The sequence below is a fragment of the Chlorocebus sabaeus genome, chromosome 12 (assembly GCF_047675955.1).
Source record: "Chlorocebus sabaeus isolate Y175 chromosome 12, mChlSab1.0.hap1, whole genome shotgun sequence".
NCBI lineage: Eukaryota > Metazoa > Chordata > Mammalia > Primates > Cercopithecidae > Chlorocebus > Chlorocebus sabaeus.
The window spans coordinates 52,964,008-52,978,435 of record NC_132915.1 but is presented as its reverse complement, the minus strand read 5'-3'; the positions used below and the strand labels follow the sequence as shown (position 1 = coordinate 52,978,435).

Below are 14,428 nucleotides of genomic sequence, written 5' to 3'. Positions count from 1 at the left end.
GGGATTTGCTCTTTCATTCTCCAATTTTTAAGAAACTGTTCTTGCCCTTTCCTTTTTAAATGCTTAAAAGGGGTGGGTTTGGATGGAGCCTTGAATAAGGGAGATGGGACTGCATAAACAAAGCTAGAAGAGTGAAGGTATTGGACTGTTTGAGGGACAAGGAGTAGTTCAGATCTTAAGGTGCTTGAATAAGTGGGTTGGTAAAAGTGGTTGTACAGGATCTCTATTGATACCTAGTAGTTTACACTTAATTTGATAGGCAGCAGGGAGCTGTGGGAGGGTTTAGAAAGTCTTCCTGGGAACAGTAACAGTGTTAGGGTAGATTAGGATGAGGAGAGAGGGACCTTTTGGAGGCTTTAATTTGGTGGTCCAGAAGAAGATGAGAGCCCAGGTCAGGATGGTGACCATGGCTGGAGCAACAGGACCAGCCTCACCAGGGGTCGTTGTATTGGCCCTTTCAGCAGCCCTGCTATGACTTTAACCTACAGAAGTCTGTCCCCTAAATCAGGTAGTTTCTAGGCTATGGAACCTTTTTCCCTTCTTGCAACATTATACTGAGTGAACTTCATAAAAATTCTCAGAATATAGTTATGTTTATTTATTTATTTTGGAGACAGAGTCTCTTGCTGTCACCCAGGCTAGAGTGAAGTGGTATGGTCTCGGCTCACTTCAACCTCCGCGTCCCGGGTTCAAGCCATTCTCCTGCCTCAGCCTCCTGAGTAGCTGGGACTGCAGACCACACCTGGCTAATATTTTGTATTTTTAGTAGAGGCGGGGTTTCACCGTGTTACCCAGACTGGTCTTGAACTTCTGACCTCAGGTGGTCCGCCTGTCTCAGCCTCCCAAAGTTCTGGGATTACAGACGTGAGCCACCGAGCCCGGCCTATTTAAGATGCTTTTGATTAACTATCTGGTTTGGTGACTGTCTGCAAGAGGTTTGAAAATAGTGAAAAAACTGATTACCTTAGTTTGCAGAATGTTTTAATTGTAAGATTAGAAAATACAGACTACTTTTCTCTCATGTGACCAGGAAACTATTGGATCAGTCTGACTTCTCAAATTCTTAACTCTTCCCAGATACGAGAACTAAAGCATTTATTCTCTAAATTCCACTATTGTGAAAACAGTAGATGTTAAAATTCATAGAGAACCATTTAAATAAAAAGTTTAAAAGTCTTTATGGCTTTTTGGAAGTACTTGTGTGCGTAAAAGTAGAGACCATCTTCTATTTCCCAATAAAACCTACGCTTTCACCAAAGTAACAACCATTTTACCTTGGAGCCCACTGAAAGTTTAGAATATTCTGGATTCATCTATGCTAAAGTGCCTTTTCATAAATTATTACTTGGGTAATAACAGGAGGAAAAGCAGTCTGAATTGGCACAAGTGATGTCTAAATTAAGAGGAGAATATATATTGAAACATTATTTTTTTTAAGCCTTAAAATTAATGGCTCTGTTTCACTGGAATATGGCCTTTTTTTCTTTCCGAAGAGTTTCAGAGCCAATGGAATCTATAAATAGTGCGCAGCCCAGTTGTCTGTGGTAGATTGAGTAGAGCAGAATTGCCTGTCCTTAAGTGAAGGGGAAGTAGCTTTACATTTTTAGTAACTGAATTGTTGGCCAGCATAAAGGTAAGGGCCATGTGAGCAACTTATTTATAACTTCCCATAAAGGTATGTGTCTGCCTCAAGCGGAGAGACTGTCTGGGGTGCTTGAAATGTAAAAGTGCAGTAGAATCATTTTCCATACACAGCCTTCCTATCTAGTTGGTGCAATAAAGTGATTGTTCACCTCCCTGGGGCTTTCAGAAAGAGGGGTGTCAACAGATTAGCTCATTAGTGTCCTCCTATGGAATAGAAGGGACTAAGGCAGTTAAATTAAAATCTGTTTTATGTATTGAGGAATGTTTAGATTGAACTCCTGAGGGTATTCAGGACATACATTTACGCCTGCTTTACCCTGCTGGGTGTGGTCCTGCTCATGTAGTCTAACTACAGTTGGGTTCTTATAAAAAATCTTACATGGGTGTAAAGCACTTTTTCACAGGTTCAGTTCAACTATAAGTAGTTTTTTGAAAAATAAAGAACATAGGATCAGACCGAATTCTCTTGTTACAGTGGGAGAACGGAAGAAGAGTAAAACATTTTCATGGCATCCTGTAAAAAAAAAACAAAAACAAAAACAAAAAAACAGTATGTTAACCACTTTTGCTAGATGCCAGAAAGTGGAATCCATTGTTACTGGCAGCATTGCTAATATCAAGAGTAAATCACTTACAGCCAAGATTGCCTCTCACGATAAAATTTTTATAATTATAAATAAGTAAAAGACATTTTCGGACCTCTTCTGTTATTCACTGTCTATTTTTAGAAACTAAGTTTTCTGATTATTATGTTGACCATTTAAAACATCTGCATATATGACAAAAAAAAGTAAACTTTGGCTTTTGTGCCAATATCATGGCTCTGTTTGGTATTTGGGCAAGTTGCAATAAATGGTAAATGGCCCATTAACTATACTGGAGGCCTCATAGCAGCACTAATTTCAAATCGTGCTGGGTTTACAATTTACATATTAAAAAATGTTCACTTGATTTTGTTCAGGGACAAAGCTGACATCCTATGCAAGCATTACTCCAAACAATCCTATTTATCGGTCCAATTATTTCAATTGAAAGATGCTGGTTTACTGCCTCTTAGTATATCTGAACAATTCTCAGTGAAACTGTTAGGAACCGTTTGACTGTAGTGGCAAAATAACCTCACAGGGTTTCGATTCACTTTTAATTTTAAGTCCCAGGATTAAGGATCATTTGTAGTATAATGTAACAGTGTGGGCAAATATAGCTTCTCTTAATGTCCTTCTGATATTTTGGGGGAAGAGTGCTTCTATGCAAAGCAATCACTTAGGAATTGCATGATCACTTTTTCCCACTATAAAATTTCATTCACATTTCCTCCCTTCTCCCACATCCTTAAGAGATAAGATAGCCTGCAGTCTTTTGCTTTATTTTACTTTATTTTTTAAATTTTTGAGGTGTGGTTTAAATTAGTTCTTTAGAATAGATGCCAAGATAACTAGTTAATATTGTTTTAAAATCAGGCTCTTAATTAAAATGCTTATATTTGTGCAAGAAAACTACATGTTGAAATGAATTTGGAAAGATTAGATTGGAATTGCCTCAATTTCAATTAAGCCACACTGCATGGACGTGCTGGGAATATCAATACAATCACTGTAAATTTTGTACAAACTGATTTGTTGCATTATCTTGCTCATCTAACATACGGTACTTTTTGTGTCCATATTGCAGACGGCAACTCCAAACTAACATGGCAGTCAGACTGTGTGATGTGGCTTCTCTGCTTAGAAGTGGTTCGTGGGCAGCAGAGCCTTGGACCGGGGTCTGTGGGATTTTTCTTAAATTCTGTAGGCTACTTTTTTTTAGCATGTTGCAGGAGTGCTGAGGCCATACCAAACACTTGAATCTTTCATTTGGCATACTAATTATTCTTACATTTAACCTATTGTGGTATGGCCATCTTTAGGACTTAAAGCACATTGCAATTTTAACTATAGTGGTATACGTAGCATCAGAACCATGCTCTCGTATGTAATTTTTTTATAATCTAAATTAGGATTTAGCGCAGACTCAAAAGAGTGACAAGCTTTTTTAAAAAAACAAAAAAAGTTTTGGTATGGTCTGAATACTAAGTTACCGTAATTCTATACATTCTGTTTACTATGTATTTTTTTGGTTACTAAATTTTGAAGTTATTTACAATTCTTGATGCTCCAAAAAAAAAAAAAGTTGAAATTGTAAATGTAGCTGAAAATTATTTGCCCAGTAACTGTTGAAAGAGTTTGCATTCTGTGAACAGTTGTGTTGAGCCTATCAATGGAATATGCATTATTTGTAAAATATAGCACATTAGTATCATTTTATTCTGAGCAGATGGTCCTATAGCAGAGAGATGCTGTAATTTTCAGCGCACACAGCCTACTGCAGCTGTTCACTTGAATGTTGGCTTAGGAGCTCATTCTTGCCACCTGAACATGGAAATAAATGTGCAATTAAGTGAGGAGTGTTTGTTGTCCTTTCTAAATCTTGCTAATTTCAGTCAATGAACACTTTGTATTTCAAATGCTATCCCAGTGAGCTTTAGTCCGAATCTCCCATTTGGGGCTCTCGTAGTTTCTACACCTATCCAAACTTTTCAATAGTGATTTATGTGTCTTTGGCCACTTTAATCTTGTAGCTCATTGTTTCCATAACTGCTGGGCAAGGCTTAACCCCAGAAGAATTTTGCTGTGAAAAGAGTGACCCATAGCTAATACTCTACAAACCAGAACAGTTATGTTTAATTAGGAAATCTGAAACTTCCCTTTTCAAATTTGTTAGTTATAATAAAACCCATATCTTGACTTAAGATTTTTAAATACAGATTTCCAACGGTTTGTTTTCCCTCATCCCTGTAAATATTCCCTGAGAAAGCTTACATACCCAAGAGAAACAGCTTGCAGCTTATAGAATAAATACCCACTTCTTTGACAAGGAAATGAAGTCACGGAGGGGTTACAGGTTGTTGGATATTTCAAAAGCTGTTCTGGATTTTGCCTCCTGTTTTTTTTTTTTTTTTTTTTTTTAAATCATGACAGCACTGATTCTTGTCCAGTCTGACCAGTCTCAATCTGTCCTACACTGCCTTCTTTTGTTAACATCTGGCAGTAGAGATTTCTTCCTATATATCTGCTAATGTGCCCTTTTGTTTTTCTTAGGCAATATGCGTTTTAAAGGACAGTTTTTTCTCTTTCCTTGTAACCTTCTTTCCCTTTACTTTGCTTTTTTTTCTTTGCCTCAAGTTCTTTGCCTTTTCTATGTTAAAACTTCCCTAAAACTAGCATCCCATCAATTCGGAATTGTCAGTTTTGAGAAGTAGTTCTTTGTGGAGGTGAGAGATGTATGCAATATGAAGGATGATCCTTTCAGTGATGCTTTGATTTTTAGATTCCACCACAGTCTTGGCTGTCCAGAGTTAGGTAGTTACTGGAAAATGCTTTTGGAAAATATGGGGCTGTGGTTTGTGACTCTTTGGCATAGGATTGGTTTTAGGAAACTAGATTTAAAACTGCTTAATAAGTGATTTTTAGAGTAGCCTGAACAGTTTGAGGCCATTTTCCCCAATTCTGTTCTTTATCTGGTGTTTGGAGTTGATAGATACCCTATTACTTGCATTTTCAACAGGCTTATGTGCTCAAATGAGAATTCCTTGGGCTGGTCTGTTTGCAAATGTTGATATATTTACATTGTTGTTTTCATTGACTGGATAGGTTTTCTTTTTTCTCATTAAAAAGCAGAGTCAAGGAAAAACACCATATCGAAGTGTTTGGGGATTTTATTTTGATGCTGTAGATCAGTTGCCTTGTTGATTTTTAGCTGCCAAGGTTGACAAGAGTGTCCTATTAGATTCTGCCAGGTAGACAAAGTATTCATAGCTTCATTCCCAAGTTACCTTACAGTTTCTTTCCACTCCCTAAAACATAGCATCTATTTTTTTCTTACCAATGGTAGATGATATTATCCATCAAAAACATTTTCAATATGTAACCAAAACAGTACATGTTGACAAATTTATATTTTTAAAAGTACTCTTGCTCTTTGATTTTTAAGTTAATGGATATCTATCAGTTTTAGAATATTGTGAACCTCTTAGGCTAACTGAAAATCTCTTCAGAGTTAGGTAGGTCATTTTTTTGTTCATTGTTGTAGCATGTTAAGCACTTTTATTTTCTAGTATGATTTTTAGTTAGGGTTCAATTCTGTGACCTTTGGTACTTAATTTTCTCATCTGTGGACACTGCAGGTGAGTAAGGATATGTGAATAGATACAGAATGTGATTCTAGAAAATGTTTAAGATTTAAATTGTGCTTATGTGCATGTATGGAATATGTATGTGAAAATATAGTTGTAACCTTAAGATGAATAGGTTAACAGGAAGTAAAAATTAGTGTAGGTGTTATACTTTTTGTTGAAGCATTGTTGTAATTTCAGTAGAACAACTGTGTTTAGTGACAAGTGTTTAAATTCTTGGATGGAGTCTCTAATAGGTTGTGAAATATGAATTCTGACATTTCTTATTTTCTCTGTTTTTAGCAGGTAATTGCTGCCATGGAAACACAACTGTCTAATGGGCCAACTTGCAATAACACAGCCAATGGTCCAACTACCATAAACAACAACTGCTCGTCACCAGTTGACTCTGGGAACACGGAGGACAGCAAGACCAACTTAATAGTCAACTACCTTCCTCAGAACATGACACAGGAGGAACTAAAGAGTCTCTTCGGGAGCATTGGTGAGATAGAGTCCTGTAAGCTTGTAAGAGACAAAATAACAGGTAAGCAGTTTTATGTAGATGATTCATATTTAAAGGATCGTGTCTCAAGATATGAGAAAATAAGATTACTGCTTGTAAATAATTCATGCTGCGATTTTACATATCTAGATTTTCTCTGTTATTACATCAGCAATATGAAACTTAGTTTAAAATTTTCTTTTTGAAGCATAAACTATTTTTGGTACAGTATATATTTTAACTGGACTTTAATGTACTTTGATCCGGACAGTATCTTTTGAAAATGTTCTAAAAGTATGTGTATCTGGGATAGCAAGTGTCATGTTAACCTTTATCTTTTAGTATCCAGAGTGTATTTAATTTAGCATTTCAACAGTGAGATACAATATGTGTTTGGGAGAGGGGAAAACAATCTTGAAGTGTCTTTTCCTTATGTTAGTATAATCCTTTTGCTTATATATGATAAAATAAATGGTAATGTTCACATTGTCAGTGTATAAACATTTTCACTGATACAATATCGAGTGTAATGAGATCTTATTTTCTGTTCCTTAACAAGGAAAGGATGACATATGGTATATGATTGTCCTTATTGTCAGAAAGATAAGGCCTTAATTATAGTACATTTTGAATATTAGGTAGTTGACAATCTTCTTAATATTTTTTAAGATTTGACTAAATTTTACAGTAAGCCAAAACCTAATTTAAAGAGCATGTGCTTGGGATAGAAGGGTTAATGCTTCCTGCAGGAGTTGTTTTCAAACACTAAAAATATATGAAGTTAGACATATATATGAAGTTAAACACTAAAAATATATGAAGGTAGACAAACCCCGTGGATTTTTCATGTTAATTAAATTTGATTGATGGTATATACCAAATTCCTTTACAAAGCTTATAACCAAAAATATAAAATGGAATATTTGAAATGAGTAAAAGATACTTAAAGACAGTGTGAAGAATGAGACTAGAGAGTCTGAACTCTCACCTAGTCATGTGACCTTGGACAAGTCAGCTCTAGACTTCTGGTTTCCATTGGCAAAATTAGGTGTAAAAGGCAGAGAAAAAGGGGCTCACACTGGGCCATTTCTAAGTTCACTTTTGACTTTTTCATACATGGGACTTTGAGCTATTCTGCTAATCATTAGGGCTTATTCTCTGTAAGCTCTACAGGTGAGTTCTAGAGCCAGCCCCTGGGCTTGGCCTCATAATCATATGTCCTCAAGCTACAGATTGAGGTTCACAGAGAGAACTTACTGAAATCAAGTTAAAAACTAAGTACAAACTGATTGTCATTGATCCATATCAAACGGCCATTCTATTTTAATTATGTTGCTTAAATGTTCACTATGATATTAGGAAGGTGGTTCTTATGTTCCTGAACATAAGATCATCCGTCTGATAATCAGATGGATGAGATTTTTCAGTTTCTTTTCCAAAATGAGTGTGATAGGCATATGTGAAGTTTATAGAGTTTTTAATAAGTTGAAAAAGGTGAATAACAAAATGCTGCTCTTACGTCTCTGTCCTGATGTTGAATTTTATCTTTTTTTTTTGTTAAACAACATCCCTTACATGTGGATTTTACAACCTTTTTAATATAAAAGATAAAATATGATAAATGACTTGAGGACTGTGACAAAAGTGATGCAATTTCTGATTGCTTAGTAGAGTTCCCCTAACCATTAAGAAGAAAGATGAATGAACAGAGCACAAAAGTCATATTTTGTTATGAAACTGTTATGAAATGATACATTTTATCATTTTATAAGATGAAAATATTAAAAAATCATAACGTCTTTCATATTAGGCATTTGCCGCAGGAGACATCTTACAGATTCTCACATCTAACCTCTAGTCAATCTTGAATTAATCTTATTCTTTTGTAAATCTTTAGAGCTGTTATGTGACAAAATGGGATAAATTTGAGTTCTTTATCTTCATCTCCTTTGCCTCTCTAGTTTTAGTGTGGTAGACAGTGGTAATAGAAGCACAACACACGGGCATTCTTTAATACATGGCTAGATACTAAAAAATTGTGTAAATATTTCTTGTCCATTTCCTTCACCTCTGACCCCTGCCTATTGTCTTTTCAGTGGCTCGAGGGGAAGGCTGTAGTGGAGGTGTCCACTGTGGTAAAATTTCTATTAAAAATATTTGGTAAGCAAGTAGAGTCCCCAAGAAATTCCACAGTGGGCATGAGTATTGAAAGATGTTTATAAAAATGTAACATTTTTATATATGTGTGTGTGTGTATATACATATCTATACATACATATACATATATACATATATGTGTATACACATACTATAATACTATATATGATATATACACGTATACACTATATTATATATAGTTATATTTTTTATATAGTTAACACATAATTGAACAAATTGTGGAGTACAGTGAGATGTTTTGATGCTACATACATTGTGTAATGATCAAGCAGGGTATTTAGCATTTCCAAATCTCAAACATTCATAATTTCTTTGAGAGTGCTCAAAAATCCTCTCTTCCAGCTATTTTGAAGTATGCTATACAATATTGCTAACTATATTCACCCTTCCGTGGAATAGCACACCAGAACTTACTTCTTCTAACAGTGACCCTGTACCCATTAACCATCTAGCCCCCTCCTTCCTTCCTCCTCTCTTCTCCACCGTCTGGTATCCACTGTTCTGCTCTCTGCTCCCGTGAGATCAGCATTTTTCGATTCCACCTATGAGATCATATGGTATTTGGCTGTCTCACTTCACTTAACATAGTGTCCTCTAACTTCACCCATGTTTCTGGAAATGACAGAATTTCATTCTTTTTTGTGGCTGAATAGTATTTCATTGTGTGTATATAGCATATTTTCTTTATCCGTTTATTGGTTGATGGACATTTGGGTTGAGTCCGTAGTTTGGCTATTGTAAACATTGCTGCAATAAGAATGCATCTCTTTGACAAACTGATTTCATTTCTTTTGGGTTAACATGCAGTAGTGGAGTTGCTGGATCATATGGTAGTTCTGTTTTTAATTTTTTGAGGAACTTTCATACGTGTATTTAGTGTATTAATTGCCTTCCCACAATAGTATATAAGATTGAAAGATGTTTTTCAACCTTTCGTTTCATTAGATAGTAGTAATTATTTCTTAAGTATTGTATTGACAGACAAGTTTAGGAAGTGCTGCACTCCGTAGTTCTTTAAGATCCATACTCGATAATCACTGTATTAAGAACTTTGAAAAATACAGCAGTAAAGCAAATCTGTTTGATTTATAGTCCCCAGTCTTATTTGATCATATAACCTATTTGGGGGCTGTTGGAAGGGTAAATACATCTCCCTGCCAGTAGATTCCACTGAACATGGTGCTATAAAAGCTTTTGAAATCATTTGTTATTAACTGGTTATCAGACCAGTTTAACCTGTTCACATCAATAACATATGAGCATGTTTCCTAAAAGAAATATACATGATAATAAATTCAAAAGAGGAGTAGGTAAATCTGAACACTAGGCACCTCAACTTCTGGTAATCTTGGTTTGATTTGGACCACTGACATCTTATTTGTAATATGGGTTAAAATGGCTTTTGGAAGGATCTCACTCGTTTAGCCTAAGCATAAACTGCTTTAGGATTTTTTTTTTTTCTGCGTTTCTTACTAAATATTTATATTGAGTAAAATAGTCTAGAAAATGGTAGTATCTAAAACTTGGTTCTGAATGGTTATACTTTGAAAAGTAGGCACACTTTCTAAGAAGTAGTATTAATGTATCTTTAGCAAGGTTTTGAAAGAATTGTGGAGCTTTGGACGCTGCCCTGTGATGTGTAGCACTACCCATCTTGTGCAGTTTCTCAGTAAGCATTTTAGGTACAGATCAGAGTTCTTTGGTTCTTCTCTAATTATCCAGCTTATTCTGCCTCCTGGGGAGCAGTTGGGACCCATTTCTGTATTCTGATTTTGTAGGAGCATGAGCATTAATTGGTTTACAGGAAAACGCTGGAGTCACTCTGCAGGAAGATTTGAAATGTTTCCTTTTCCGTTTTCTTAAATCTTAATGCTGAATAGGAAACTATATCTGAGGAACAAAAATATCTAGTTAGGAAAGTGTGTACCTCTTAAGTCCTTGAAGAGAGTGTATAATGTTTAGACTGTCAGTGTTAGCAAATTAATGTCACTATTTTGATCGAGTGACGATTACGGAAGTACATTAAGAAATGTCTTCAGTAGCAAATACAATAATCTCTCTAGACTAAGTTTTATTTATTATGTTTTTTGTCAGGTCCGTCTCTTTGGGCTTCTGCCCAGCTGTATGCTTCAGACTGTTTCCTATCTATAGGCATTCATCATGAGAAGCTTCTGCTGCTTGTACAGCTTAGCTGACTTTGGTCCATCCCTTTGCATTCTTAAATGCACTTCGGAGTCCTTGACACCTGCTGGTGTTGCATTCTAGATGAGCAAAATGGATTTTGTGATGCAAGGAATGAATAATAAAGTGTTACAGTCAGAAAAGCCCTAGAGGTGACCTTAACCAACCCTCTCCCTTCTTTCCACCGAACATCATAGGTGATGAGAGGCCCAGGTTTGTGAAATGACTAGTCCAAGGCCACACAGCTATTAAGCGGTAGAGTAGGGACCAGAATTCTGATTATCTTATTCTTTACCTGGATGTTTCCTCTTTGCCTCTTGTTGGAGGCAAGACCTCACTGTTTAAAGATTAAGCACAGGGCCAGCTGATGAATTTATAAAGAGATGTGTAATTTTTACAGAATTATCCAGAGGGCGTCTTCTGGTGAGTGTGTCTTCTCTGGAAGGGGAGTGGAAGGTTTTTGACAATCAAAGACTGACGAATACACCAAATGAACAAGAACATCTGTCCTTCTCTAGAAACATCATAGTCAATGGTTGTGAAGTTGATATTCTAGCCTGGTGGTTCCCAAATTTGGCTCTACATCCTCACCTAAGGGAGTTTTAGAATCTGTTGTCAGAGAGCTTCCTAGGTGATTTTGAAGCCCAAAAAGTTTTGGGATCAGACTGTGTCTCTTGAAGTATGGTCACTGGGATTTCTGCATTGGAATCACTTGTAATGAGTGCCAGAAATGCATGGTCCTGGGCCCTGTCCAGGCCTACTGAATCAGAATCTGTAGGGGTGACCTGGAATGTACTAGTTAGCTAGGAGTTATCCTTGTCTTGAACATTTCACAGGGAGATTGAACCAGGCATTTCCAAGTTTACCTGAATTCTAGATTTAGGGGGTTATGAAAGAGGTGTTAACAATTGCAGTACTTAATTCCTTGGAAAGTTTAAGTTTAAAGTACTCTCCCCTCCTCAGCATTGGTCTCTGAATTAATTCCTAGGGTTCGGAACTAGAGATATTGAGTTTAAGTCACTAGGCTGTGTTTTTACTGATCTGATAGTAATTAGGTTTTTGAAACACCAGGGTAGATGGTTCTTTCACTGTTATTTTTCCTTCTAAAAGAATGACTAGAGTAGTAGTTAGTGGAAGACCTCAGGTAATGAGTATTTCACTCTTTGAGTTATTTGAGGTAGGTCTTGTACTGATCTCATCAACTGCTAACTAGAAGCTTTGACAAAAGGGGAAAAAAGAAAAACCCAAATATAAATTCCAGGGAGCCCAAAGAGATGTTGATTTACAAGGTAGTGCCTTGCATGATAAGGCTCCTGCCATGCCCCAGCACGCCTTACAGCTAGGATCTTAAAATCATTTTTATTAATATATGAGTGTTCTTAGCTAGGTTTATCTTTTGTCTCTGCTTGCTGAGAATTTTAAAGCTAGTTTTGATCCTTGTTTATTCTGTCAAAATAATGTGATTTCCAAAGTTTATTTTAATGGCATAGGATTCTCTTCTTTTTAAACAAATACAATCTTAGCTCCTCAGAATTGAAACAGATAAGTGGGATTTTATTAGACTAATGGGAACCTTCAACTTTAATAGCGCTTATTTCCTATGAGTCAATCACAGTGAACACAAAGCTGTTTTGATGAACATTAATTTGAAAATGTGATTCTGTATGTCAGTTACAGTTGTACAGTGAGCCTGTGAAATGTCCGTAGTATCAAGAGGTCAAGAATTCTGATTCTTGCAGACTAGTAGTTGGAAACAGCAGGGCGATTGGGTGGGTGGGTGGGTGGTAACTTAATAAACACCTCAGTTTGCAGACTCTGTATGCTATTTAATTAGAAAGATGGCAGAAAGGCTGTGTGTGTTCTTAGGGTCTGTAGGAAAGAAGATACGTAAAATACTTTGGTCCCCAGTGCCTTAGCTGTGGAATACAGTAACATTTGAATCTGTTTTGAGATTTTAGTGGCTAGGTTTGTATAAAATGAAATTTGTGTCAAGTTTGTGGAACCTCTATTTTTGGAACATCTCTCATAGGTAAAAGGTAATGGAGGAACTTTATTTGCATCTTAATTGATATGTCTTTAAACTTAATTAATTTTTCATTATATCTTAACCATGCAGTCCTTTAAAACATTTGGTGTTACCACTATAGAAGCTTCTTATACAATTTTGGAGAAAGACATTAAAGTTTATTCTTCTAGGTTCACTTTTTACTTGAACCTGGGTATTTTTATAGAACAATTTTCAGTGTGAGCCTTGATTAGTTTAGTTGAAAGATTACAGGATGATGAAACTAGAAATTTGTAACATTTTAAGAAATAAAATACAGTACAGTTCTTTTATCATTGTTAGGAAAAACAACTTCTGTTCTCTTTAGTACCTGGGGATTTGGAAATTAATTGGAGAAATGGCACACAATTTTTGTTAGTATTTTATATGTTTGGGTGTTGACAGAAAAGTGTTATAAAACTCAAGTGGTCAGGGTTGGGGGGCTTTTATACCATTTTAACAAAGGAAAGATTTGGACTTTGTGGAATAGAAAATTGTGGGGAAGTGTTCAGAAAATATGTAAGGGGACAGATAAGGGAAATTTTAACAAGGTTGGTTTATACAGACCTGTATGCATAAACAATCTGGTGTCGACTGTCTCAAGTAACGAGTCGCGTACCTCTGAACTGGTACAGGACAGAGGGACACCTTCCCATGGGAAATTTATACTCTGCTTTTAGGGAGAAAAGGGGAGGGCAGAGAACTCTTCTTGCATCTGTTGATTTTTCATTTTCCTCAGTATAAAATAATACTTAATGCTGGCCAGGTGCGGTTGTTCACACCTGTAATCTCAGCACTTTGGAGGGCCGAGGCAGGTGGATCACCAGAGGTCAGGAGTTCAAGACCAACCATGGCCAACATGGTGAAACCCTGTCTGTAGTAAAAATAAAAAAATTAGCCGGATGTGGTGGTGCACACCTGTATTCCTAGCTACTCACAAGGCTGAGGTGGTAGAATTGCTTGAACCCGGGAGGCAGAGGTTGCAGTGAGCTGAAATCATGCCACCGCACTTGCATTTCATCCTGTGCAGCAGAGCAAGACTCCATTTCACAAAACAAGCAAACAAACAAAACAACAACAACAACAAAAAAACCTTAACACCAAAGTGGAATATTTTGGGGTGGCAAATCTGGACCTCTTCACTATTCAGTAAGTTAATTCGCAGTTAACAGCTCTTCATAAATCAGAGAGCTGCTTCTTTAGATAAGCAGTGGTAATGAAGCCTTTAATGGCTAGTTGCTAGGAAGAAGAAACATCTATTTGAGGATACAGAAAAATATGAAACAGTATTCTTCTCTAGTAATTTGTTAATCATCCAGATTTGTTTCTCTGATTTCCTGATACTGATATTTGTGTTACTTGGTGTTTTGGTCCATTAGAATAAAATGTAAAAAAAAATATGTGTCACTCCCAGGAGACACAGTTTTCCAACAACTTTCTTAGAATGTTTACTGGGAAAATAAGGTTGAATCTATGGTGTAAATGAGGTTCAGGAGTTTTGATTTTGTGCTTTCCTAGCCCTTATCAGAGGAACTTTTAGAACAGCCATGTTTGCCTTACCAGTAGATGAGGAATAGTCTTCAGTATCTTTCTCTTTGTTCTTTTGCTAGTTTGACAGAAAACACAAACTATGTAAATTATTCAAATTCATAGAAAATAAAATTAC

General features: G+C 36.2%; 1 protein-coding gene across 10 annotated transcripts in view; it reads left to right on the top strand.

The window, feature by feature from the left end:
* Nucleotides 1-14,428, top strand: part of ELAVL2 (ELAV like RNA binding protein 2) — a 134,776-nt gene that overhangs the window by 58,084 nt on the left and 62,264 nt on the right. For 6 of the 10 annotated variants that reach the window (XM_073021684.1, XM_073021682.1, XM_073021680.1 and 3 more), the window contains exon 2: nt 6,158-6,401. In XM_073021684.1, the coding sequence (XP_072877785.1) occupies nt 6,173-6,401 (229 nt within the window). In that variant the 5' untranslated portion in view covers nt 6,158-6,172. Of the gene's footprint in view, nt 1-3,315; nt 3,407-6,157; nt 6,402-14,428 lie in introns of all 10 variants that reach the window. The other 4 variants (XM_073021679.1, XM_073021678.1, XM_073021677.1 and 1 more) reach the window with 1 other exon arrangement.